The sequence below is a fragment of the Stylophora pistillata genome, chromosome 13 (assembly GCF_964205215.1).
Source record: "Stylophora pistillata chromosome 13, jaStyPist1.2, whole genome shotgun sequence".
Lineage (NCBI taxonomy): Eukaryota > Metazoa > Cnidaria > Anthozoa > Scleractinia > Pocilloporidae > Stylophora > Stylophora pistillata.
Genome location: NC_142531.1, coordinates 21,990,923 through 22,018,914, shown reverse-complemented (window position 1 = coordinate 22,018,914; position 27,992 = coordinate 21,990,923). Strand labels below are relative to the sequence as shown.

The 27,992-nt window shown below is 38.2% G+C and overlaps 5 protein-coding genes and 1 pseudogene across 6 annotated transcripts; 1 reads left to right on the top strand and 5 right to left on the bottom strand.

Moving 5' to 3' along the window:
* Nucleotides 1-1,268: 1,268 nt before the first annotated feature.
* Nucleotides 1,269-5,839, bottom strand: LOC148718164 (uncharacterized; annotated as a pseudogene).
* On the bottom strand, nt 5,145-9,414 carry LOC111327719 (uncharacterized). The gene is made up of 5 exons (XM_088743514.1): nt 7,697-9,414; nt 7,201-7,272; nt 6,926-7,029; nt 6,628-6,771; nt 5,145-6,523 (listed from the first exon to the last, which is right to left on the bottom strand). The coding sequence occupies exons 1-5, from the start codon at nt 7,852-7,854 to the stop codon at nt 6,291-6,293; spliced, it is 711 nt and encodes a 236-aa protein (XP_088599640.1). The 5' UTR covers nt 7,855-9,414; the 3' UTR covers nt 5,145-6,290.
* A 1,261-nt stretch (nt 9,415-10,675) lies between these two features.
* Nucleotides 10,676-14,524, bottom strand: LOC148718163 (uncharacterized). Its single transcript, XM_088743499.1, has one exon. It carries the CDS (start codon nt 14,418-14,420, stop codon nt 12,666-12,668), a length of 1,755 nt encoding a protein of 584 aa, XP_088599625.1. The 5' UTR covers nt 14,421-14,524; the 3' UTR covers nt 10,676-12,665.
* Nucleotides 14,525-14,529: 5 nt separating this feature from the next.
* Nucleotides 14,530-19,897, top strand: LOC148718161 (uncharacterized). Of its 2 annotated transcripts, XM_088743511.1 has the most exons (3): nt 14,530-14,658; nt 14,821-15,829; nt 16,450-19,897. In XM_088743511.1, exons 2-3 carry the CDS (start codon nt 15,015-15,017, stop codon nt 16,520-16,522), a joined length of 888 nt encoding a protein of 295 aa, XP_088599637.1. In that variant the 5' UTR covers nt 14,530-14,658; nt 14,821-15,014; the 3' UTR covers nt 16,523-19,897. The 2 variants fall into 2 exon arrangements, with proteins under 2 accessions (XP_088599637.1, XP_088599638.1); XM_088743512.1 differs by lacking the exon at nt 14,530-14,658 and having other exon boundaries at nt 14,717-15,829.
* LOC148718162 (uncharacterized) lies at nt 16,941-18,480 on the bottom strand. Its single transcript, XM_088743516.1, has 2 exons — nt 18,341-18,480; nt 16,941-17,985 (listed from the first exon to the last, which is right to left on the bottom strand). The coding sequence occupies exons 1-2, from the start codon at nt 18,452-18,454 to the stop codon at nt 17,578-17,580; spliced, it is 522 nt and encodes a 173-aa protein (XP_088599642.1). The 5' UTR covers nt 18,455-18,480; the 3' UTR covers nt 16,941-17,577.
* LOC148718160 (uncharacterized) lies at nt 18,922-22,484 on the bottom strand. Its single transcript, XM_088743517.1, has 7 exons — nt 21,409-22,484; nt 21,087-21,190; nt 20,464-20,609; nt 20,224-20,281; nt 19,943-20,038; nt 19,388-19,443; nt 18,922-19,171 (listed from the first exon to the last, which is right to left on the bottom strand). The coding sequence occupies exons 1-3, from the start codon at nt 21,669-21,671 to the stop codon at nt 20,485-20,487; spliced, it is 492 nt and encodes a 163-aa protein (XP_088599643.1). The 5' UTR covers nt 21,672-22,484; the 3' UTR covers nt 18,922-19,171; nt 19,388-19,443; nt 19,943-20,038; nt 20,224-20,281; nt 20,464-20,484.
* Nucleotides 22,485-27,992: the final 5,508 nt, after the last annotated feature.

Sequence of the window (27,992 nt, the reverse complement as noted above, 5' to 3'; positions counted from 1 at the left end):
ATCTATTCTCATTCAGCGCTCACCTAGGAGAAACCTTTACCGACTGGAAGAAGGCTCGTTTGATTCCAGTGTATAAAAAAGATGATGAAGCTGACACAAACGACTATAGACCTATATCGCTTCTTAGTGTTCCAAGCAAAATAATGGAATCTTGTGTATCAGAATCTCTTGTTCGATATGTTTTCCAGAATAACCTAGTCACAGATAAACAGTGGGCTTACCGTGAGGGGCACTCAACTGAACTATTGCTTGTACACCTGTCGGAAATCTGGAGAACAGCTATTGATGCTGGTAAAGTGGTTGCTGTGGCATTTGTCGACTTCAGAAAAGCTTTTGACTGTGTATCTCATGCTATCCTGCTACATAAGTTGAATTCTCAATTTGGAGTACAAGATTCTCTTCTATTATGGCTGACAGATTATCTGACTGATCGAACTCAATTCACGGTAGTAAACGGCCAACACTCAAATGTGCTAAATGTAACCTGCGGGATTCCCCAAGGCTCGGTACTTGGCCCAACATTGTTTGCATTGTACACCAATGACCTACCAAGTGCTGTTACCTCTGGCTTTGTCTACATGTACGCAGATTACACAACCGTTTACTGCATCGGGGACACTGTCGACAACACTGTCACTTCTTTAAACAAGGCTTTATCGGAATTGAACAGTTGGTGCATGGTTTGTTTGTTAAGTATGACAGAGCCGTAGGTGCTTCACCTATAAACAGTCTTTAACCCCTCACTCGGCAAAGTGTGAAGCTATGCTGTTGATGAGGAAACCGCATATCGGGCCGCTAAATTTGGTGATAATTGGGGAGGATCGGATCGAGTGGGTGAAACACTCTCGTCTTTTGGGTGCTACTATCGACGAGAGACTTTCATGGACCCACCACCTTACTAATGTAAAAAAGAATTTTGTAAACAAACTTTGCCTATTGAAAAGGAGTTCGTTCTTGAACAGAAACGCCCGATTGGACTTATACTTCAAGATAATACTACCATCAGTTCTATACGGACTAGTCGTCTGGGGCGGCTGCCCTAATGCAGAGCTTCTACATTCGCTAGAAGTACTTCACCGTAGGGCGGCCAGAATTATATGCAAGTTGCCCCGAGATATGCCTACTGAGGAAGTTTACCGACATTCGAACTGGAATACTTTAACCCTCTATTATAAACTTCGATTAATTAAACTATTCCATAGCGTGTTTACAGGTGAAGCACATACGGCTCTGTCATACTTAACAAACAAACCATGCACCACATACAATTTTCGAAGGAGTAATAATATAATTGTCCCGCGTTTTAACTCGCAGTTTCTTAAAAACTCCATTAGCTATAGAGGCGCTATACTCTGGAACGCTGTCTCGAAACATTTCACAGACCAGTTTTCAGTTTTTTATCGCAGAGTAAAGAGGGACTCTTATTTTAAGGATCTCGATTTTAGCGCACAGTCAGTCCAGTCACTACCCAGGAACTACCAAGATTTTAAATGCTTTTAACTATTTTTATGTTTTAAACGCTGTAGTCAATTTACTTAGAGATAAATAATGTAAATCGTTTTTATTACTCTTACTGTATATTTTGTAGAGTGATTTTAAGGGACACTATTCTTATTGTTATTGTAATCATATTCACACGACCCCACAAGCCCCCAGCTTTAGACCTCATCGTGTTTAAATAAAGGATATGATTGATTGATTGAATGATTGATTGATTGACTGTTAAGATTGCTTGTAAAAGCCCATTTCCGAATTACCCTTGGCCTCATTTTGAAAACGAGTCCTGGTGCTCATTTTTTCATATGATTATAACTTTTCATTCACATGCAAATTAAACTCATTTTCACAAGAATAGTTGAGCACCAGGCCTCGTTTTAAAAAGGAGGCCAAAAGTAATTCGGAAATTGGCTATTGTCAAAACAGAAATCGGCTCTTGTGTTCAAGGTAATGGGTCAGTTGTACTAAAAAATCACTTATTAACCGCCTCCTGGTTGGCTCAATTGGTTAGAGCGCCGGACTGTTGTGCGGGAGGTCGAGGGTTCGAGCTCCGGCCGGACCAACACTCAAGGTCTTAAAATAACTGAGGAGAATGTGCTACCTTTCTATCATATCAAGAAATGGACAGACATTATAGTCTTCTCGGATAGGATGAATAAACCGTAGGTCCCATCTCCTGCATCTATTAATTAGTTAATCTGGTTAGGCAGGAGACGTTAAAAATCCCGGCCCACTCACTAGATTACTGTGATGTGGTCTTGCCTGTTTACTGGGAATTGGGGGAGAGGGGGCATCTTCAAATAAGTTTCCTTCGATTGATGTAAACTGCTGATGCAGTCCGGCCAAAATCCCCCGAAAAGTGTTGAGATGCGTGTTTGCTCCTAACCAAATGTTGATTTGCGCAGTATAAATATTAAATTATTATACTATTAATTATTAGACTAATGAAAAATTACAATAACTAGAGCAAGTAAATGTGGTTCCAGTCGATATTCTACCTCTGAGAGAGGACAGATCACTTCAAACGAAACCATTTACGCTATTGCGGTAACCTTCGACCTCAAACTTCACGGGGCATTAAGGAGATACCTTAAAATTCATGTGAAATGCAAAACTGGAAGGACGCTACGAAACCGTATTAAGTACGAAATATTCCGGGACATCAGAACAAAAATCTTAATAAATCACTGTAAACATCGTTTCCAGTGGTTTAATCATCGTGCAACTATGTGATGCACCTATCTGAAAGTTATCAATATTGTAAAAATTGCAGATAAAAAATATAACAATCTATCCTAATAATATCCTAAGATTCTAAGAGACAAAAAGCTATCTAAATTTCCAAGTTGGTAACAACTAGTCCTAAAATTTTTGTGTCCATTTCATTCTCTTAATGAAATTCAAGTAATACTATACTTTTTTGTTATTTGTATTTCCTTTTTCTTTCGCTTTAGTTTTTTGTTTTCATTACCTTTTTTTTTTTTTTTTCCATTTTTTCCTAGTCACCCTTAGTAAACAAAATTTCTCCTTGTTAAAGATCGTCTAAAACAAGAACCAAAGTACAATCGATAGCATATAAACTATCAGATGACTTTACACTTTGCCTAAACAAGTCTGTAATAAAGCCTCTCGATGGCAGGCCTTTCCAAATATTACATTTTCAGAGAAAAATTGGACGTAAGTTCGCTGTTAAATCTCGGAACAGTTTCAAATTTTTGTCACGTGCATTGAATTGCAAACCAGATCTTGAAGAAAGCTTAGTGATAAACATTTCAATTCACCTCTCTGACAGTCCCTCAAACAAGGACTCCTGTGGATTCATAAGTCTGTGGATTATATGCATTGAAGAACTGAAACTCAAAGCCAAAGTGAGGCCAAGTGCTACAGTGCGAAGAGCAGTGAGTTTTAAGTTGTTAAGGGTGCCTTGAGAATTGAAAATGAAATAAAACACTGCTATATGTCACTTTCAACATAAGCACAGATCATACATACACTGATGTAGAAACATGCCTTGTGACAACTTGGTGCTTGTTGAGGATGATAATAAAAAGAAAATTGCAAACTGTGCACATTAAATTGTACACTATAAAGTACCAAAACTTAGCAAAGATGATTAAGACTTTGAGACTTTCACTTTGGTAAGTACGAGAGCAAAGAGGTACAGCGACGCACAAAAAGAGCAAATAAATGTTTGATGAAAACCAATCAATTCTAATTAGCTTTGGGAAGTTTGTCGAAACGGTCCAAGTACTTTTACAGACAAACCTGCTGTACATAAAAAAGCAAAAGATTTGAAAGGCCGCCCACCATACCGTGAGAGCGAGTAAAATCTGTAATACTCGGAAAATCTGAATTCTGGCTTGCGGATTGTTTACGTTGTGGCTCTCGGATATAAGATCATCGAAAAAATCTTTGACCTAACTCTTTCTTGTTCATCAAATCGAAAAAAAGGCCATCCCCCACTCCATAGACCTACAGAGAGCGTTGCCAGAGCGACAATTACATAACCAAGACAAACAGTGGGGTAACAAATACCTCTTTCGAACATCATCGCTGTGGACACTATAATTTTACATCTATCAACATTGTCATTTATTGTAAAATCAATGCTAGTGTCTATTGTAATGATCAAAGGTTGAGTCATCTTCATTTTCTTCACCAGTGATGTCTTGTATATTCTGTTCCCGACTCTCCTCACTTTCCTCGTTGCTAACTGCGGACTCCTCAACGACTTGTTGTGATATGCCGGGTCAGGCAACAGAGCTTCTTCTTCCGCTTGAGTCATACGAGTGTGATAACTGGACCCAAAAGAAACCAGTAATAAAGCCTCTTTAGGTATTCTGCCATGTGGTTGAGGTTGTCAGACTTCTTCTGTCATTAATACATTCACACTGGTTTTGTCTACAGCTTTAAGGAAATCATTATAGTTGTTAAGAACCAGATTGAACCTTGAATAGGTGTTATTGACACAATCCCCAGCAGGTCTAAAAAGAATCAATATCTCCTCTTGAGTCTGTGGTTTTGATGCATTTTCAACTGGAACAGGATTTTCTTCGTTAAAATATATCACCACTGAGTGTAACGATGTTAATTTATGTATGTTAAGTTCATTTATACAGTTTAGCCTACGTCTGAGTTCCCGGATGTATTCGTCTCTTCACTTGATGTGTACTTGGCGTACAAGATCAAATGTTGCGTTTAGAGACTCTGGTGTTTCATTGTCGGTCTTAGCGAACACGTTACACTGAGTACCCTGCGTTCTGCGCATTAAATACTAGATTTCGCCACGAACATGCAGTTGTGTCCTTGTTAGAAATATATAAGAACGTGACAGTCATAAGCGCGTGACACTTGATTAGCGTTACGTTTTACATCAGCGGATGATGTTAGCAATGACGCAGATTGTATTTCCTTAGAAATCTGATCGCGGGTGTATTCAATAGAAAGGGGTGACAGCGACCGAGAAGAGATTCCAGAGATAGGGAGTGATTCTAGCTGTGAGCATTAAAAACTATTCAACAAGACTGAGAGTGACTAGTGCTGATATCCGCGTTTCCAACATCCTCAACAATGACGAGAGCGATTTTTCTGATTTGCATTTTCGCCTTGTCTACATCAACTAAAGGTTGACAGGCATTGGCCAGTTTGGAAAGCACTGCTAGGCCACTCAAACGAAGATCTTGGTCTTCGTTGGTTGTCGATACTTGCAGAAACGATCGCAGCGATGGACCAAAATCATCTTCATTGGTATACCATGTCGCTGAGAGATCGCAAAGTTAACTTTCGACACTTGAAAACGACAAAGTTGCTCCGCTACGTTTTAAAGAGTAACCGCCGATTCCAAGATAGAAAGGACTTAAGTGACTTAAGTTAAAAGCTAACCTTAAAAGAGGGATACATCACGACGTACCGCTGACCAAAAATGATAAAGTACAGAAAGGTGTTAACCTCCTTACTGCAGTGTTTTCATCAATGAGGGGGACATTGGGGGGTTCTGAACACCGCAATACCGCAAAAAAAATTCGCCAAATACCGCAATACCGCAAAAAAAACCGCCAAATACCACAACACCTCAATACTGAGTCAAAACTCCATGTAACCCTGAAATCAGTACTCTGTACGTCACGTTAAGTGCAAATAACATAGAAATAACAATTAAGAGTTTGTTAATGAACGTTAAGCCGGGTAGTTTTTGATTTAGGTCATTTACACAAAATAAACAAAACGTGTAACATCCATTGACGTGTTGGTTAATAATTAAAAAAAGTAACATACCCTTTGCCGATTGTGACACAAGGAATTGCAGTGAGAGCTCAGTTTCATTGGAAAGAATATCCACCATTCTAGAAAACCGAGAGTCCTGGTTCTGCAGTTACGTTTATGCATTCTGGTAGATATTTTTGCAGAGTTACAGTCTTCACGTCGGGTTTAGTATACTGTAAATATGTAAACAGTCTTACATTGGTATTATGCTTTCTCTATTGGTGGCCGTAATCGCGCAACTTCAATTCTGTTGTCCTTGTCCAGGTGTTGTTCTGGTTTTTGCACTGCACCTGTATCGCAGAGGTCATGGTTTCGAATCCCGTTAAAGCGTGAATCTCAGTTTCTCGGCATTTAACTGAATAGCCACTTAGTTGTATGTATAACTACGGTGATCAATGATGTCTTCAATTCTGGAGGAAGTCTTGGGATTAGCCTATTCTAATCTTGCTACGGAAATCAAGATAACCGTTGGTCTGTTGACTAATAGGCTCGAACGTAGACTGGCGGTAATTGCGTTATTTCTCCCTTGATCACGACATGAAACGATTGTTGAAGCGAACAACTCTGCCAAATCGAGATCGGGCACTAAGGAGAAAGATTGCAGAACTTCCAATTTCTCCTTGAAGGAGTGAATTTCCTCCCTCAGCATCTTCCGCTTCAATCTCTTCATCGCTGCTGGAGTCGAACTCATCGGCCACTTCATCGTCATTCTCTTTTTCGTTCAATAGGAGCGTGCTGTTTTCTTCAGGACCTTCAGCTTGTTCTGAAGCAAAGGTGGTTAAAGTTATGGGCTCGTCTGATGCCTCGTCTGATGCCACGGCCTAATCTGATTGAAATACAGCCTCGAACATATTTTTAACAATTTACCTTCATTTAGTCTTGCCTTTTCCTGATCGAGCAAATCGCAAGACCTCGATGAAGGCGCAGGCGGATTGTGACTTGAGTTTGTGTCCTTTATCACAATTTTAGGGCACTTACTGGAGAACACTGTCCTTATCGGGTAAATGATAACTGGAATAAAAGAGAAAGCAATACTGAGTTCTGAAAACAATAAAGATAGTATACGACTTGTTATAAGGCCATCTCGACCCTATCGTTGGCATTCACATGACATAAACTCATGGGTGATTTGCCATAAGGCATAATTAGCAAACCATATACTTACGTTGTAGTTTGTCGCAGCGGGTTAAAATTGGAGGTAACTCAAGTTCCAGTTGCTGGTCTGTCTCTATTGATATTCTCTCTGTTCTACCATCTTTCTTTGTTTCCCTTGTGAAAAACAGACACTGTATTTAACTTCTGCAAAAGCTTTGATCGGTAAGAGTTTGTAAATTATACATATTGATTAAGAAGCGGTGCTGTAAGAAGAGGGCAAACAATATTTTGAGGACTTTGCAGCAAAAAGAAGGGGAGCATATTTGAGGAATTACGTTCGCCTACCTATTAAGCTCCACACGGAGATTATCACCGAGACCTAAAGTCTTTGCGGTGCTTTTAATGCCAGCAAATTCACTGAAAGTAAAATACATAAATAGTCATGACTACTATAAGGACAAACGCTTTTAAATCTTTAAACCCGGGTTTGTGTCATTCAATTACGTGAGCACGTGCCTCTAGCGACCTCTCTAGCTTCTGATCGCCTGGCAGAGGCCTAATTGTCTATTTCGGAAACCCGAGTGGTAATATTAATAACTTACTTAATATGTAACACGTTAAGAGGTAATAATTCACGAATAGGATGAAAATAAGTACCGAAGAAATGTGCGTTCACATGGCCTTAGAAGTAAGAGACTAAAATAATTTACTAACACAAGCATATTGTAACACCATAAAATAGAAAATCTGTTCTTCTTGCCTTTATCGATCCTTCCATGGCATCTTAGAATTGCTGTACTTCCAGGGTCGGTTAGGTTTTAATATTAAGGTTACAACTTACCAAATACTCTCCCTGAACTTCACGAGTCTTTTTTCTTCCTTGTCTATCCGACATCTGAATTTGTTTTTCTTCCGAAAGTTTTCTCCGCCTTTCCCCTCTTCGTAAAATAATGCAACACAATCGATTACAACGAGTTCAGGAGGATCAGCCACTGCCATTGCCGAAGCGCGCGGGTTTATAGAAACGCTCTTTGACCCCGTGTCAAGACTTAATGTTAAATATTAAATGGTATTAAATGTTACGTCAGTAGAAGACCGCGCGACTGCGTATTGTAATTGGCTGATGAAACGTTAAAATGTCTAAAATTGTTGATCGATTAGTACTGTTCATAATCACTTACGATCACGTTTCAGATAATAACTCGCGTGACGGAAGATGTCTGACATTCTGTTTTAGCATGTTTCCGAAACAATCGCAGAGGATAAAAAGAGCTCGGAAACGTAGCAGGACTTAAACGATAATTTTTGATACCGCCCAAAATGCTTAAAAACCGCATCCCGCAGCTCCAGAAAATACCGCAATACCGCAATTCGAGACTAAAATTCCCGAAATACCGCACGAAAAATGGCCCGCAATACCGCAAACCCCAATGTCCCCCTCATCAATTATCAAATGTGAACAGAGTCAAATTAAATATTGAACATTCGATTTATCGAGTTTGCTTTGTCAAAAAAGTCTTGTACTACTAATAATATCGCTAATGAAATCAGTGATGCAAATGCCCTCAAAAACGAAGAAAACTGGCTGTAATACGTGCATCACTACACCGAAAGTCCCTCAAACGAGCGAGGACTCCCGTGGCCTTGCAAGTTTAAAGGTGATGTGCGATTCAGAGTCAGAATGAAGCTAAGTACTGCCGTACGAAAAGTAGTAAGTTTATGCTGGTTAGAGAACTTCCAAATGAAGTAAAACACTACGACTGTGTCACTTTCAACATATATTTGCACAGATCAAGTGAAAAGTAATGTAAAGTACAAACCCTGTGATAAATACTGTGCTTGTTGAGGATAATAGTACGCGAGAAATGGCGTGCTTATAATTATTATTTAGTAAGATGATAAATTAGCAACCATTAAGTAGAGTGACTATTTAACCCTTTACACCCTAACATCAGTGTCCATATTCTCCATACTCTTCTTTTCACATTTCCTTCGCTCACGATAAGGAGAATTCGTTTAACAATCAAAGCTTTGTAAGTTGGCAATCATTTCCTTCGTTCTCAGGATCTTGATTTAAAGCAGTACCAATGTAAGGAGAAATAAGATGCAAGCCACTCTTTGGGTTTTTAAAAGCAATTGTAAACCGGCTGAGAAACATGGTTTTCATTTAAAACCATTTGTAATTTTTTTGTGTAGTTTTGATTTCCTAATGCTTTTTAATCAGAGTTTGGTGTGATGTTGTCTGAACTGTGGGATTCATCCAAAGCTTCAAGTGCCAAAAGCAGGGACATAGTAATGGGAAAGGAAACAACCAATAAAGTGTTTTTTGCTTGTTTTGGGTAAAAATGGAATTTAAGGGTGAGACAAACTTCAGTCAAAGGCTAGGATCTCTTGTATAATTGTTAACTTTGTATTGACACAGGTTTAGTCTGTTGTCTGCTCACTATTTTGTTTTATTCTAATGTATTATGTGTAATTGCCAATACTCATGTTTAAGGATGAACAAGTGCATCATAAGTAGTCCTGACAACAATACAAATGAAAAGTTCTCAAAGCTACTTAACCCTTTCTAACCTAACATCAGTATGCATATTCTCCATACTATTCTTTCTACATTTCTTATGGTGCTGACAAGGAGAATTTGTTTAACATTCAAAAGCTTCTTTTAGTTGGTAACCAATTGCTTTATTCTTGTGACCTAAATGTGTAATTCAGGGGTCACATTGTAAGGAGAAATTAGATGCTAGTCACTCTCTGGGGATAAGGGGTTCAGTGTAATACATTAAATAAGGGACCACTCAACTATTTAAAAATAACACAATAGTAGAAGGGGCATAAAAATCTTATTTGTAGGCAAATATTTTATTTACGCCTTCCCCCCACGTGGAATGAACTGAGTGTTGGCCAGTGCGCCACATCTACTGAAGCTCGTTTACTGAGATGTGTCAGGAATTAACATCGATAAAACACAAAGCTAGATGTGAATGGCTAGGAACAAAGGGCCATAGCTGCTTTAATTAATACCATAACTGTCTTTTAATCTTAATTGACAAAAGGTACAACATTTTCTTAGCCCAGTAAAAAGATGAGGACCGGCACTCAAAAACTACCAAAATCATCAGAATTCATCTGAATGATGATGCTCACTCCACCCAAAGGAAATGCAGCACCAGAACTGACGGGAAATATAAGGAGAACTGTAAATCTTGCAAAAACTTGAAGTGAACCCCCAACTAGCGTGCCTGACTAATAATAATAAACAATGAACAAAAACACCCACATTTCTAAATGATCCAAAGAGAAAGCTTAACGGACTCTAAAATCTTAAAAGAGCATTTAAATCATAACACCATGTTTCAAAATGAGGGCTGCTTCCCTTACAAGTCAGCCCAGTCAAAACTGTAATCTTCTATAGAATATTAACACTATGTGCCAAACTAGGGGAAGGCTGGTGCCCTGCAAGTCATGCAGTACTGTCAAAAATTTTAACAAATAGGATTATAACAGTAGTCTTCTTAATGAAGCATTATAAAAACACTGTTTAAGCAGGGAGTAGACTGCTTCCCTTACAAGCCAGCCCACTGTAAAGATCTTCCAAAATATAAATAACCACAGGTTTAAAACGCGAGACTGCTGCCCTTGCAAGTCAGTCCCTGACAAATGTATTCTTGCAAATAACTTAGAGCTGCTGAGAAGTGCTTTCCTTGAAAGTCTGCTCATCAACTCTGAGTTAATACTTGTACAGCAGTAAACTTCCCCACTGGATGCTGCCCTAGCTAAGAACAACTATCTTAAATTATAGAAAAGAAAAGTCAGCCCATAACAAAGAACATTTTTATTATTTAAACCACATTGAACAACAAAACTAACAAAGTTTTCTTTAAAACGCATTCGTAATTTTTATCATGGTCATTGTCATCAACTAACTCAGAGCTGCCAGGAACTGCTGCCCTTGCAAGTCAGCTCATCTCTGAGTTAATACTTGTACAGCAGCAAACTCCCCCACTGGACGCTGCTTTAAACCTAGCTAAGAACAACTCAACTGAAATAAAAAAAAAAGGAAATTTATATGAAAAAGGAGACTGCTACCCTTGCAAGTCAGCTCATCAACTCTGAGTTAGTAGCTTAAACCTGGCTGAAAATAACTATCACAATAAGGAAAGCATTTCAGATGTATTTGAGAAATCCATTAGACTTCCATTATTCAAAGGCTCTTATCTGAGCATCTGACATACATGTACCTGCATCACCTAGAAGGGTCGAGGCTACAACGTTCATTTTACCCTCTCACCTGGTGAGACAATGGATGAATGGCGCAAATGCACTAAATGTCCCGATTTTTGTAATGCCGCTGATCATGAAGGGGCTCATTTAATTTATCGCCATTATGCTGTCATGCAATCATAAGGGACTGCTTGACTATTCAAAAATAACACAATAGGAGGAAGGGCCTAAAAATCCTATTTACAGGGAAATATGATATTAAGGTAGCTTCTGATGTATTTATTTACGTCGTACTACAGGAAGTCCCTGAAACCAGTGTTGACTCTGGCTAGCCAGAAAATTGGAAATGAAGCCACTAGAAATGGTAACTGTGTAATGATCATATCCATGATGCTATAACAAGACACTTAATATGTTTAGTCCTTTAACCGTAGAACTTAGAATCATTGCTGACTGATAAAGCTAGCTTAATGTAACTGGCAAAATGGCAATCTTCTCTTGTTTTCAAGGAAATGTGTCAGTTGTACCAAAAACCTGACTATATATGTGACCTTCCAGGGCGGTCACGTGCAGAGTGAGTTAAGGGAAATTTGACCCCAGGGTCTTGAACAGTCGAACACACGTTGAAAAGTTAAAAATTCCACAGAAATCAAGTTAAATCAATCAGAATGTTAATTGGAGGAAGCTGCAAATCAAATAGTACAGGAAAATGACATGACAAAATTGAGATTGTGGTTGTGTGATTTGAACAAAAGGCACACGATTAAAAGGAAAAGGAAAGGCTTATGTATAAGCTAATGCTACAACATAAATCAAGGATACTTATAAGAAACACAGATCTTATAAATGAAACAAAATGATTACAACTTAGACTTACTTTGATCTAATGCTCCTGCGGGTAGCAATCAATAGCTGAGATAGCTTCAAAAACTTACGATAGCAAGAGGACAACGGATCATGCACATAACTCAATAGATAAAATAAAAGCGTAGTAGTTGCTGATTATATCGATTTCAAAGGTTATGTAACGAAATTTGATTCCTAGCAATCACGGCGTGAATAATAAAGGCTAAACGTAACAAAACTGATAATGAGTAATAACTGAACAAACAAAAATAGAATGTGTTGCGCAAGTAACACTACATTTCAATTTACAGATTTAGTAGAGCAAGTAAATATGGTCCTAACTTTTTTCTGGCTATTTCATTCTCTTAATGAAATTCAAGTAATACTATGCTTTTTTTCATTTGTATTTTCTCTTTCTTTTGGTTTAGTTTTATTTTTCCAAGACCTTGTTTTCAATTTTTGCCCAGTCACCCTTAGTAAAAAAATTTCTCCTGATAAAAATCAGCTAAAACGTAATCCAACTACAATCGATAGCATATAAACAATCAGATGATTTGACACTTTCTCTGAACAAGTCTGTAAAAAGGCCATTTGATGGCAGGCCTTTCCAGAAATTACATTTTCTGAGAAAAATTAGACCCAAGCTTGCTGGTAAATCTTGGAATGGTTTCGAATTTTTGTTACCTACATTTACTCGTAAAAACAGATCTTAAAAATGGCTCAGTGATAAACATGTCCATTCACCTCTCTGAGAGTCCCTCAAACAAGGACTCCTGTGGCTTCATAAGTTTGCGGATTATGTGCATTGAAGAACTGAAACTCAAGGTCAAAGTGAGGCCAAGTGCTAATGTGCGAAGAGCAGTGAGTTTTAAGTTGTTAAGGGCACCTTGAGAATTGAGAATGAAATAAAACACTGCAACAATGTCACTCTCAACATAAGCACAGATCATACAAACACTAATGTAGAACATATATATTGTGACAACTTGGTGCTTGTTGAGAATAATGATAAAAAGAAAATTACAAAATGTGTACAATAAATTGTACACTGTGAAATAGATAAAACGCCAAAAGGCAATTAAAGTATTCTGTAATTGGTTATCGGACATGAGGGAACAATACGGTACGATCACGCAAAGACCAAGCAAATACATGTTGGATGAAAACCAATCACTTCTAATAAACTTTGAAAGGTTAGTTGAAACGGTCCAGGTTCTCTTACACACAAACCTACTATACACGAAAAAACCAAAGATTTGAAAAACTGGCCACCAGGCAGTGACGAAGAACGATATCATAGCCCCTGGTGCTCTTCTTTCGGGACCCATGTCATTGGCAGCAATCTCCGTTGCATTCTGTTGTGGTAGATGAACATCCCAGAAATTTTTTTGCCGAATTCCTTCATTTTCATCAAATCGAAAAAAAGACCACCCCCCGCTTGATATACCTACAGGGAGTGCTACCAGAATGAGAAGGACATAACCAAGACCAACTAGTAAGTAGCAGATAACTCTTCGAAAGATCTTCGCGACAAGCAATGTAATTCTTACACCACGCATGTTGTTACTTATTATCAATTCATTATTAGTTCGAGCGTCATTCGTTATGCAGATTAGAGGTTGTAATTCACCTTCATTATCTGCACTTGTCCCGAGTTGGATATGATGTCCTCGACTCTCTTCAACTATTTCCTCGTTACCAAACTCCTGGTCAACTTGCGCCGCTGTCACACAACAGAGCTTCCTTTTTCGTCGGAGCCATTCCAATGTGATAATTGGACCCAAGAGAAACCAAAAATAAAGATTCCTCAAGTACCCTTTCATCTTATCGAGATCATGTGAGATAGGTGAAATCAGTCTAACGTGAACATCTGTTAGGTCTGCAGCTGAATATATAGAATATATAGAATATATAGAAGACGCATAATCACTCCTGTAAGTTGCATTTTGACAAAAGTCATTATAAACAACAGGGATCAATAGCTTCTCTGCCGTTTTTACGCTACAATTTCTCGCGAATTTCCAAGGATAGTAGGGAAATAATATCACCATAGAGTATCCAGCGCTCTGGGCTTTTCCTGCCAGCTCGCACATCGAACACGTTGTGTCATTTTCCTTCCCTATCGTGATGAGCGCAATTCTGCTGACTTGAACTCTTGCCTTTCCTACATCAACTAATGGTTGACATGAATTGGCCAGTTTTGAAACAACTGCCAAGCCACTGAAAGTCAGATCTCGTTTCCCTTCCGTTGTTAAAGCCTTCAGAAAAGATTCCAGTGAAGGAGCAGTTTCAAGTAAGGGAGATTTTAAACTGCAAGCCATGTTCCGGTACTTGGCCGTGGAGAACGATAAACTCTGAGTAATTAAACTCCTGTCCAGAGAATGATAAAGCAAAAGATCGAAAAAGTTACCAGGCGCGATATAGGCAACCCATACAGAAAACAGGAAAACTGCAAAGCATACAGAGCTGCTAATCACAATCCACTTCTTCGACATCTCTAAACGACTGAAGAATATCAAAACCCAGCTAGCTTGCAAGCTTGATGAAAGGCAGAAGAGTTGTGACTTTCACCGCTGACCGGATCAAACAAAATTTGAAAAACGATATTTAAACACGAAGGCGCGCTATATATGGAAGTCTTCCCCTTGAAGACGTAGGTTCATTTGTCACTCACCTTCGACGTGCGCGGGTGAAATTTAAAAAAAAAAGGCGGCCGATTTGAACACTCAAAAGGTTAGGTATACGAGAATTGCTGTGCCTTTCCTGTCTTTACTTGCCCTAGAATTGAACTCTTTTGGGAGCAGCAAAAGAAATTATTCTCTAGTAGCTCCAAAGGTGTAAGGTATCATCCAATGAATAATCCAATAATTATTCGTTTCTGCCTATCCCTTGCAGCAAAGTCACCGTCATGCTACGAAGAACTGCGTAACAGTAAAGTGTAGATACTTCCTAGCCAAAGATGTCTAAAGGATTACCGAAATGCTATCAGGCCTCAAAGGGGATTTAATGACAAAGTTTTAGAGGAACTTAAATCTCTCACAAATTCATATTTTGATGGTCAAAGATATGTTGTACTTTTATTCGATGAAATGAAAGTGCAGTCCAACCTTGTTCTAGACAAGGATACGGGAGAACTGATTGGATTTACCGATCGTGGTGATCTTGACTTGAACTTTGCAGTTTTGGACAAGACAGATGAGATTGCTACACATGCTTTGGCATTCATTGTTCGTGGTGTGTCCACTCAGCTGAAGTTCTGTTTGGCACACTTCTCAACAAATGGTGTGACTGCTATACAGTTGATGCCCATATTTTGGGAAGCAGTTTTTATTCTGGAAACATTTTGCAATTTGTGGGTTATTTGTACCACCTCTGATGGTGCCTCCCCGAACAGGTTTTATCGATTGCACAAGTCTATGGATGGAGATGCAGACACAGATGTATGCTATCGGACAATAAACCTGTATGCACCTCATCATTTTATTTATTTTATTTCTTATGCCCCACACTTAATCAAGACTACTCGGAACTGTTTGTATCATTCTGGCTCTGGTACCTGCACCAGATACATGTGGAATGATGGGCAATTTATTTTGTTTCAACACATTGCCCAGCTCTACTACCAGGACATTGACAATGGCCTCAAGTTATTACCAAAGCTCACATATGAGCATATTAATCTCAGCTTGTACTCTATCATGCGAGTCAATTTAGCAGCACAAGTCTTAAGTTCTTCAGTAGCTAAAGTGCTATGGACGTTTGGTCCCCCTGAAGCAGCAGGAAACTCAAAGTTGTGTGAGATGGTTGATAACTTCTTTGATTGTTTAAATGTCAGAAGTTTGACTGAATCTCAGAAGAAGAGAAAGCCCTTTCTTGCACCCTACAGATCTATTAATGATGAAAGGTACATTTATTTGAATATCACTCAACTTTAGGGCTTTTCGGAGGATCTTTGTTTTATTTCAAAAATTAAAATGTGTTAACCCTTTAACCCCTAATAGTGACTGGCATCCATTTTCTCCTTTTGATATCTCTGCATAAATCAAACACAAGGGTTATGAGAATATAGGAAAAGATCATCAAGTTAAAGATGTCTTGATTGGTAAATAAATTCTCTTCACCAGTATAATAGAAATATATGGAGAATGGTAGAAAGAATATGCTTGTTGATCTCAGGATTTAAGGGGTAATGAAAAAAAATGTAAAGAATTACATCAATGATGATGCCTTTTTTTAAATTTTTGTATAATTACATGAGTGATTATGATAATTCTAGTGTACTTTGTCCAATGCTGTACATTTGACCAAAGGGTAACATGCTGTTTTTTTTTCAATCTTTTCTTTTCATTATTTTTATTGATATTTACTAATATGTAATATTATACTAGAAAAATTATTCACCTCAGGGTCACTGATTATTCAAAATGTTTAACTTTATCTTCAGCAAATAATTGTGAATTGTCATCCCTTGCATTTTCTACTATTTTTACAACAATCATTGATAGTTCTATTTCTAAATGGTAGGTTCCAGTGGTTAACACGAGTTCTTGAATATCTGAGAAAGTGGAAGGACAGTACAGAGGGACGTTTGCACTAATTGTTTCTGCACATCTTTACTGCGCACGCAGGAGGAGGAACCTCACCAGTTGACTAAATTCGCTTAGTAGGTCCATTTAAACCATATTTGGCAGAGAACATTTCCCTTCAAAGCTCTAATGGCAGTGTAGAAAAAGATAAATTACATTTTTATCAAAATAAATATGCTAAAAACGGTCTCGTTTTCACAACTACTATACACCAAAATGACAAAAATTGTTATTATTCTTTTATATGCCTATTAATTAGCCCTCTTGGCCACGACCACATGATTATGCAGAATTCAAAAGAATATTTAACCTAAAACGAGACGAGGGCCAATTAACATTGACCCAAAAGAATAGCAAAATTGTCGCCATTTTGGAATAAAGTTTAGCAAACATAACTATGGGCAAAATTAGGAAAAATTGGACAATCTGTAGTATAAATAATGCAGTCTTTTCTTATTACTCGTGTCTTTCATTTTCTTTGCAACTTCTACTTATTTCCTTTCGTAGAGACTTGCTTTTCCTTTGTTTTGCCTTGATTTTATATTGTTGAACAATATCTTTAGCATAGGAGAATGACCTTACTCTGATATATAAGCTTAAAATGTTGTGCAAAACATCTTTTTGGACATGACTGTATGAATCACAGTCTGCTTCGGATACAATTAGTTGATAGTTGGCCAAGACATCACTGTCTGTAGTTGAGTTTTTGGTAATTCCAACAATGTCAATTCTCTGTAAACCAGCTTTTGAAGTTGATTGCCTGAAATATTCATCAGTCTTCAAAAAGATCTTAAAAGCTAGCAATGTAACTGTCCAGAGCCCCCCTCTGTTCAAGCTTGAAATCAGTTCCTGTTTCTGTGTGTTCAAGTTCATGCTATCCAGTTTTCCAGCCTTAAGGATGGTCATCGCTTGTTGGCTTTCAATAGAGTTAACTTTACAATATTTCTTGTGAAGTTTTGCAATACATAACCGCTCACATATTGTAGCCCAGCCTTTTGTTTGTTTGTCAATTCATGGATGGACTCATTGCTTACAGAAGATAACTTCTGTTTTTTTGAGTTTGCTATCATGTGTCTGCCACCTTGGTTGCCAACAATGTTGCTGCATTTCGTGTGAGTCCTTTGAAGTACTTGGTGGCATTCAATGCAACAGTTCCATAAAAATTAGAATAAAACTTTTCAATATCTTTCTTTCTTAGTGATTCATAGATTGTTTTGAGATTAAAGAATTCATCAGATCTTTCCTCTAATTCAAATATCAATACAGTCAGCTCATTCTTAATGCTTAAATTGAACACCTTCCTTTCTTTAATACTCTGTACAGCACTGTTCACCATCTCGGCGAGAAGGCTGGTTGTGAACAGTGTGGCGGACTCACTTTCAGTGTTCCCATGTTTTGCGGTCCTGTGTCTCTCATATCCAGCTTTGGTTTTGTAGCTTTTCCCACATTCACAAACGATATGATCATTCTGGGCCTAAAAAGGGGGATAGTAACGAATACATAGCATATAATAATGTAGAAAGTTCGGAGTTAGCAAAGTCTAGGCAAGAAATTGTTGTAGCAAAGGCTCAATTATAGGGAAACATCGTTCATGGTTTTGAGATCTTTATGGTCATTTTTCTTTGTTTTAGAATCCAATTTACTTTTTAAATAATTGATAAATGTACTGAGATCAAAATTCTGCAAAAAGCCTACACATTTCATGCTATTTTTACTGGCTGTATGAATGCAAAATACAAGAAAGTCGTGACTGTTTAAAGAAACATTTTGAACACTTTCGAGTGTATTTGACGATAATTTGAGTCAAAAATAAAATCTTCAACACTTACTAGGTTCACTGCTTCCGTGAAGTCATCTTGTATTCTCTCATCTTCTTCTAAAACATCCAAAATAGCTTCTAAATCATCACCAAACATGAACAGCGCGTCTGTCTCGTCCGCCATATTGCTTTATGATGTGCAGGGTCACGATCACGTGATGGACCCGTTCAACCTCAAAAGCGAAACAATAGACTGACCTTCTGAAGTTTGCCGGGTTTCATAACCAGTTCCCCTCTACTATGATCAGCACTTCCCTCCAAAATAGTGTAGGCGGTTTCATGCTGACGTCATTGTTTACATTTTTGCTCATTTGCATATGGCTTTGTGTAAAGAAGGAAGCATGTTAGATACAAATTGACTTCAGGCAGCTAAAGAGCTAGAAAACCTTAGTACATGGTGAAATTTTTAGCTCTTTGGGTGTAATATTCCAGAAGAAATAGTCATCAAAAACTGCAAAATTTCTGGGTGGCAAAAGCGCTAATGAGCTCCTACATTCTATGTAAAATTTTGAGTTTTTAAACCCATGTTGCACAAAAACTATTCAATGCATCAGGCTCGTATTCAATGGCCGAGTTAATCGTACTTTGACCTTTCGATATTCAGAACTGATTTATTTTTAGCTCCATCAGAAACTGAATTGCTTATGCTAATGAGGCAAATATTGTAAACAAGGATTCCCCTATACATTTCTTTGTATAATGACAATAAGGTACAATAGAAGCTATATTGTTTCACAATACACTGTATGCCCTAATTCTGAACTCCACTATGGAATATCTTGAGGGATTGATCAGCATTTTCTATGTCCTTCTTCCACTGCTTGTACCTGAGGTTGTGATCCTACTAGGAGAAAAAAAAGGAATTGGGTTGTAGTTTATTTCCTCCCAATAAAGATTATGCACAGATGCTATTTATAATAATTGTCATCGAGTCGCAAAGATTTCTGAGCCTATGAATCCAAAATGATGTCATCATTCAAGAGAATTGAATGAGCATCAACTGAAAAAAGGAGTCATTTCAACAGAAAATGGAAAAGCAACTGAAATAATACTTTGCCTTGAACCATCCTTGATCATCAATAAACTCATTCCAAGACCAAAGCTACATCATCTCTGAAAAGGAAAGCAAACAAGTAGTAGCCTTATATCGTGACACTTTAAGAGCTTCTGCAAACAACCTAGAAGCTGCCAAATACACACTAGGCAAGGCATACGGCAAAGCCTACAAGCATCGTCACTATTATATACATGTAACTACAAGTACTGTCTTGAATAAAATAGATGCAAATGTGAAAGGGACACTAATTTCAAATGAATTCAGTCTTGATAATAAGTTGTGATTGATCATGACCATAGATAGAATACAACAAAAACAGATTTATCAGTGAGGAAAACAATGTCAATGTGTTGTAAATTGTAAAGTGCACTCAATGCATGACATGACACGAGTGAATGATTTAGTACTTTTTTTGATCAACAAACACCAAAAGTCTTGTTTATGTTTGATGCCTTTAGATTATTAGATAACATGCTGGTAACAGAATAAATAAATTATTACAAAACTGAAGAGCACCACATAGTCATTGACATATGAACTTTTATACATACTTACCATGCCAGGTGTTAAATGAATTCTTGACGCCTCTTTGCACAAACCAATTTTTCAATGATCTCACACAGTCATGGGCCACCTCTGTTAAGTTGTATGCTAAAAGCAAGGGTATGTTTGATGTGTTATGGTTTTTAGTAAGACAGGAATCCCACATAACAGCCAAAATGGAGAAACAGCTATCACTTTATTAAAAATGCTGCAGGGGGGGGGGGCAGGGGGCAAAAATCACAAAGAGACTGATAAGATGATGGAAGTGGAAACATTTGGTTGGAATTTCTTACCTCATAGAAATAGCTGTCACTGTAGAATGCAGTCATGTCTGGCATCTGTTATCATACACTGAAAGAGTAATTAGAATAAAAAATGAATGGAAGGAAACTGAGCATTGAAGGTAACTTGAATGAAGGTACAAAATGACCTAGCACTGCATAAGGTGTTATTTCAAATTTTGCCCACTGCAAATAACTTCAACAACACTGAACACACATAACGAACAAGTAGATGGTTGCATGTCAACTTACATCCCCACTTGCAATATAGCCTTATGTAGCTTTAACTTCTGCCCTTGCACCAGCCATTGTCTTGTTGCACAATTCCTGAACTACAGACCTATATCCAAATCCCTGGTCTTTATATACTGCCAAACAAAATGATACGGCCCAATAAGCTGCAAGGTACAGTAAAAGCTAGATTTAAGTCATACACTAACTGATCATAGGGGTAAATCATGATATATATCTTGTTAACCAAGTGCGAGGGCCGTACAGGGAGAATATCGGCCTGAGGTCTTGACAGTATGGACTGAGTGCAGGGAGGTCCGTACAAGAAAAGACAGAGGGCCGATATTCTCCTAGCACAGTCCTGAGCAAGCTTAGTTATAAGAGATTTATTATATGACTGAAGAAAGCCTTTTCACAAGTGCAGGATCATTCAGGACAATGCCCGGTCCAATACTTAGAGAATATTGGACCGGCAATAGAGCATTTTGATTGGTTGATTTTAGATACTGGCCCTCTGGCTGCCTGAGTCTTGTAATAAAGTTTATTACAGACTTCACAACACTGCTGTTAAAACACAGGGAGGATTCACATCCTAGAAAAAGTAAAGATAGTGTACAACAGTGTATACGTTAAAAACCACATACTTGTGTCTATTGTTTTGTCCATCACACAGCCAATGCCAGCGGCCTCAGTAAAACCATGATACCGAGTTTCAGTAAGTCCAGTACATGTGAATGCAGGAACCATTCTGCAAATATATTTTTTTAGTATCACTCACCTGAGCATACAGATTTATTACAAGAAACAAAACATGGGAGAACAGAATGGAAAGCCATAATTTACATAATCAAAGAGGATATACTTGTAAATGTAAACTCATCATATATATATGTGACAAACTTTCCTGGGATATTTTTCTTCGATAATGCTTACTTGCAAAGTAGGTCATGTACATATTATACTCACCTAACATTGGCGTGGTACTTTGCAGGGTGTCCCAAAACTCCAGAACAGAGCCAAGTAACTGAGTCATTACACACAGGGAACTTCAATCTTACAAGCGTGCCCTTGACTTGAAAAAGTAGCTGAAGCCTATTTGTAATCTTCGCCACAAAATTCACAAAATGGATTCTCGGCCCTTCGAGCACATCAGTTTTGGTGATATATGAAGAGCTACTTTCCACAGCTGATGAACAAATCATTTCAAAATACGAGAGAAGTCTTTCCATTAAATCAGTATTTTGCGTGGTAAAAGTCTGTCTACCTATACCAAGATAATTTGGATATATCAACAAAGTTGAAATGGTAAATAGTCCATTTTACAGTTGTGTGCTTGGTTGCCAAGCCTTTGAATGGGAGTGAGGCTAGAGATGACCTTGTTATGATACAAACCTTGCTGCCTTTCAAATGTAAATCACATTGTTATCATGCTAACTAGATACAGGTCTCTATCACAACAAGGTCATCTTTAGCCTCACTCTGAATCAAAGGCTTGGCAACTAAGTACACAACTGTAAAATGGCCTATTGGCCACCGTAATCGTTACGGTGGCCAATTTACCATTTCAACTTTTTTGATATATCCAAATTATTTCGTTACTCCCACCGACGCAGCCCCAAACAGTTTCTTTCGAAACTATCAGCCTTTACCTATACCAAGAGCCGATTTAGCGTTGCTTATCCTCTGTTTGATAGCTTCCAAACGACTTTGCTGATCCTTCTTTACTTCAATTGTCAGACTGAAAATGGGTTTCGTTCCGCTGGATCTCGCCGTTCATTTGCACGTTTGTTGATTTTTGTACGTTTCTTTTTATCTGGAGGGGGAAAGCTGTCCAATTTCCGAGTGGAATCGTAGAATAACCTCAACAAAAGGTCTCACACTACGAGAAATTCTCTCAGACAACTCCGATCTTACGAAGCGAAGTAACGATTATTTCGTTCGCGTTACTGCTCGATCGGGCCTGGAATATATCGCATATTGGCGCATAAATTCACTGGAACACTACTTGCCACTGTACCGGTGAAATGAAGACTCACAATAGATAAAGATAGCCCCACGGATACCGAATAGCCTGTTGGGTAGGGGAGGCTCAAAATGGCGGGCGATTTGAATTTGACTGTAACAACGCAAGTTTTTTACAAGAAATGAGGAAATATTGTACTCCAAACAAAACTACTCACAGAAAAATAACTCTACTGATATTTTGTGACCGTTTCTGAGTATGTTTTATTGCTTTTGACAAGTATAACAAATACTAAGTGTTCGTTGCGGTTCTCCTCATCGTCCGCCATCTTTATTTTTTGGGGTGAATTCAAAATTAGGGGGAGGAGCTAATGCCCTTTTATAGCGCGCCTTCGTGTTTAAAAGGCTGACCGCGTCAGAACCAGCCACTTGAATTTCGGCCGATCACAGAATTCCCTCAAATTTTTACTGTCAAATATTTGATCTATTCCATTGGCAAAAAATGTGTTTATTTTGTTCGTAATGCCATTTTATCAATTTTTGGCAACGAGATGCGAGGATGGTCAAAAACAAAGAAAATTGTTTATTTCAGAGTTAACTTTCAGCGTTTCGCTGGAGGCTCTAAAAAACTTACGCATTCGCTCAAATAGCGTAAATCGGATATGCAGTACCCCTTTACATCTCTTCTGTTGATTTATAGCAAAATATGTAAATTCTGACCCATACAATTAAGCCAATTAAGAACTACGTTGTTTTGAAAATACCACACACAGCACTTTCCAAATTTGAGTGAGTGTGCTGTTGTTCCAAGTCGCTTTTCTTCAAAGTGTAACGGTATCTGTAGTCCTCACACTGCATGAAATGTCGAATTTAAGGGGGTGCCATGAAGCATTAAACATTGTGTATACCGAACGATATACTGACGTATGATGATTTTGTTGAATAAGGACTGTATACGGTTCAGGATATTTCTCTTTATTATCCATGTCTGTACTGAAAATTATACTTTCCTTACACAAAGTGTAAGGTTAATTATACAAGTAACTAAACATACTTGAAAAAAAATCTTAGCTGGATGTGTTTTGGCATGATATAATATCTTCTAGCCAACAGAAGTTACTTGTAGTGATGTAAATTATATATCATCACTATTCGTGTTTAGTACTAGGTCTGGCATACCGAAAACAACAAAAATATTTTTGGCAACTCGTCGTTTCGAGCTATAGGAGCTCGATGAACTTTACTAATTTTCAACGGCCAAAGTGCATGTGACTTAACTTATGCATAGTTATGGTTACTCCATTTCTCGCTCAAAATCAATATTTGAGGCAGCGCCTACTTTCAAAACTAGCACAGTCGTTTTGCTTAGGTGAGGATGTTCAAAAATTCATCCAACCTTGCCCCAAATTTAGAAATTACGAAGGTACAAATGAACATCTTCTTTGTGACATTACGTTTAACTGTCTCATGCGGGCTGAAACATGTTGATAAAATGCCATTAAGTTAGTCTTGACCGCTGTCTTACGCTGTAAAGAACTAAAATTGCTGTCACTTACACATCTAGAAACGCTCATTCAAAATATATATTTATGGAGAGAACTTCATGTCTTACCTGAGCTTGAAAACATCTACATGAGAATGGGTTGATTCAGTCATGTGTCACGCTCTTAACGTTGAGAACTGAGATTATGGATCCATTTTTCGCTACATCGCACGCAGTTATTTTAAAGGTATAGTGCAAGTATTATTAATTTTTATCTGCCGTCTTTTGATTTTGAATATCACCTCCAGGTTTCATCTTTTTTGCCATTTCCTTTTCGTTTTGTTTTTGCGTGTGTGTGTGTTTTTCCCTTCAGTTGGTGTTTCAATAATTGAGCTAATTTGAAATCATTTAATTTGCAAATATTTTGCGCAAGACGTCCAAAATATTTACTTTGCGACAAGGATAAGCGTTTTATAGAGAAGATTCGCACTGTTTACCTTAAGACTGATGGAATAGTGTTCGTTTTCAAGTGTTTTCAGGTCTATTTGTCTCTTTAAATTTAAGTGGCCTTTTTTTACTTGAAGACTTACATAGCTTAATCGATTGAGTCGGCGGAAGAATTTGCTGCTACGCTTCCATGTTTTCGCTATGATTGTCCTCTTATTTTTATATCTTTTTTGTTTTATCAACTAGTCTTTCTGCTACCAGAAAAGTAAAGCTCTATTCCTTGATATGTTCCAAAAAAAGTACTGGAAACCCCGCGGGCCGTGTACGCCGAACCAGTCTATACCAAAATGACGGGTCAAACAATGTTGTACATTCTTATTAAAGAGTTTAGACCTTTTCCTATTAGTTACAGTCACATTCCTCTCAGGATGTGGAAAGTTTAGTTATCAGTTATCTTTTTTCCTATTTCGGGAACGCATCGGGATCTCCAAAAATTTAAGCATCTCCTTAAGCAAGACTACGCTGAAAGTTTCAAGGTAGTTTCTTGTCGCGTGAGAGGTCAAACAAGCAGTACAAGACATAGCAAATAGGCTGCTTTAGACTAAGCTGGCCGGCAACGTTTCCAACATTTCACGTCTTTCCTGCTTCTCTTCTTCTACGTAAACTTCCTCTACCTCAACTTCCCGGCTTCCCTGTCTTCTTACGGCCGCTAGTCTCGAAAAAACACCACTGCACTTTAGTCGTCGTTAGCCAGTCCTTCCTTTCAAACATGCGGGAACTATCTGGGTTTCTTGCCCTTCTCATGTCTAATGCGAACACTGTTGTTGAAAGTCGAGCTCTACGGGATCATTTAGCGCAAACCTTCAACTGTGGTCAGCACAAGTGGAGTCATCTGGTTGACGAGCGGTAGTCAGTTTTGAGATACCTTTTAGCATCTCGTATTTTTTGACGAACATACAGGCACCATTGCCTTTCCATTCCTCCTTTCTTAGGAAGTTCAACAAGCGTTTCAAGTGTCTGAAAGCCCGCCGCGCCATCGGCAGCAGTGTTAATTAGGCCCTGCAGTGACTAACGCTGAGATACTTCTCGAATCTCTAATATTTTGAACATCGTGGACCTACTCAGAAGCTCGTTGACATTTTTCTATGCATAGTTAGTCGATGAACTAATACTCCAAGTACTGCTCAATTATTGTAGACCTAGTCATGGTCCTTACCGCGTTTGGCATCTCTATCTTGTTGCCATTATCTGGGACAAGTATCTTGATACCATAAAAAGCATCTTGATAAAACTACGGTCTATTTACAAACTCTACAAAGTGATCTACCTTTCCCATGTCAAGGCGGAAACGATGCTTTGTTGTGGTTTCAGAGGGGCCGAGTAAATTAGCATAAGAACGTGCCTGCTTGATCTCCCGCGTAAAGATTTATCCATAGGGCAGGTGAAGTTTTTTCAGCGTGTTTATAGGGCACCTACAGGTGTAAAGACTAAGAATCTGCCTCTTCGATTATTCATTGCATCTCATTTATCACTTTCACGGGTTTATTACGAATCAACTTAACGGCCTGCTCTCAGTTGGCTTGTTAGCTCAATTGGTAGAGCGCTGCACTAGTATCGCAAAGGTCAGTGGTTCGAGTCCCGTACAGGCCTGATTTTTTTCAGGTCTGATTTTCGCTACTGCATAAATAGCGCTATCATACTGCGAGGATCGCACATCATACGTATCTAATACCGCAGTTCAAAATATATGAACTTCATATATTCATTGCATCTCACTACATTTTCTGTCGCATGGTAGGGTAAATTTTATAATTAGTGTGAAATTGAAATGAAAAGAAGAACTTTCACTCCTGGCACTAACCATTTCTTTCGAAAACTTTAAAATAACTGCGTGCAATGTAGTCACTCAAGAATGGATCCGTGACCTCAGCTCTTAACGTTAAGAGCGTGACAGATGACTGAATCAACCCATTCTCGTGCAGATGTTCTCAAGCTCAGGTAAGACATGAAGTTCTCTTCATAAAAATATACTTTGAAATAGCGTTTCTAAATGTGTAAGTGACAGGAATTTGAGTATTTTAAAGCTTAAGATAGCGATCAAGACTAACTTAATGGCATTTTATCAACATGTTTCAGCCCGCATGAGACAGTTAAACGTAATGTCACACAGATGTTCATTTGTACCTTCGTAATTTCTAAATTTGGAACAAGTTTGGATGAATTTATGGACATCCTCACTCAAACAAAATGACCGTGCTAGTTTTGAAAGTAGGTGCTGCCTCAGATATTGAGCAAGAAGTGGAGTAACCACGAATATGCACAAGTGAAGTCATATGCATTTCGGCCGTTGAAAATTAGTAAAGTTCATCGAGCTCCTGGAGCTCGAAAAGACTAGTTGCTAAAAATGTCTTTGTTGTTTTCGGTACACCAGCCCCAGTACTAAACACGGATAGTGATGAGCACTACAGATACCGTTACACTTTGGAGAAAAGCGTCTTGGAACAACAGCACACTCACTCAAATTTGGAAAGTGTTGTTTGTGTGGTATTTTCAAAACAGCGTAGTTCTTAACTATTTGGTCAGAATTTACATATTTTGCTGTAAATCAACAGAAGAGATGTAAAATGGTACCGCATGTCCGATTTACGCTATTTGAGCGGATGCGTAAGTTTTTTAGAGCCACCAGCGAAACGCTGAAAATTAACTCTGAAATAAACAGATTTCTTTGTTTTTGACCACCCTCGCATCTCGTTGCCAAAAATTTGATAAAATAGCATTACAAACCAAATAAATACAATTCTTGCCGATGGAATAGATCAAGTATCTCACAGTAAAAATTTGAGGAAATTCTGTGGTCGGCCGAAATTCAAGTGATTGCCTCTTACTAGGACAGCCTCTTATGTGTCTTTTTATTTCGTTTTTTGATAACAAAAAAATAATTTTTTTGGACCGTAGAGGAGGTTCCATTGTGTTTTCAAAAACTGGTGGAGAACAAGCAACAAGTTAACATTGATGCAGTTTGTAATGGCATCGAAAAGTTCAGAGAAGAAAGCTTTAAAATGGTATTACACATAGTGCTCGAAAACTGCGTTTGCTTCAGTTGCTCGAGCTTTCCAAAGGAAACGCCCCATTTGAAATTTCGGCTTAGTTTTTCTTTTGTGTTTAAATTTTATGACTCTTACTCATGCACGACGTTTTAACTGATGAGCACATGTCATGGATGGCTTGGTGTTATGGCGTAAGAAGAGAAACATTTGCATCGCAAAATCAGCAGAGATACTGTGTATAATGATTTCAAACGCGTACAAAATATGCATACAGCGTCTGTAGTAGACCCACTCTAAAATATGTCGAACGTTTTCGGAACTGGTCGGTCTGCGAACCTTACGAGCTCTTTATGAGCAAACAATTATGAGGAGAGCGAACATTTATGGGTGAACCTTTCACCGAGAAACATGTTATATCAACTGAGCTATCTAAAGCTTATCAAGAGAAGCATAAACACAAATCTCATCGAATAAGTAGATATGATCGTGAACCGAGCAGATTACCAGTACGTTTGAAAAAAGCTCAACCAACAAAAGCAGAAAGGCTAGATAAATTGTCTATGTACGTATTCTCCCAAGTATACCCATGTTATCTACATTGTACTGTTAGG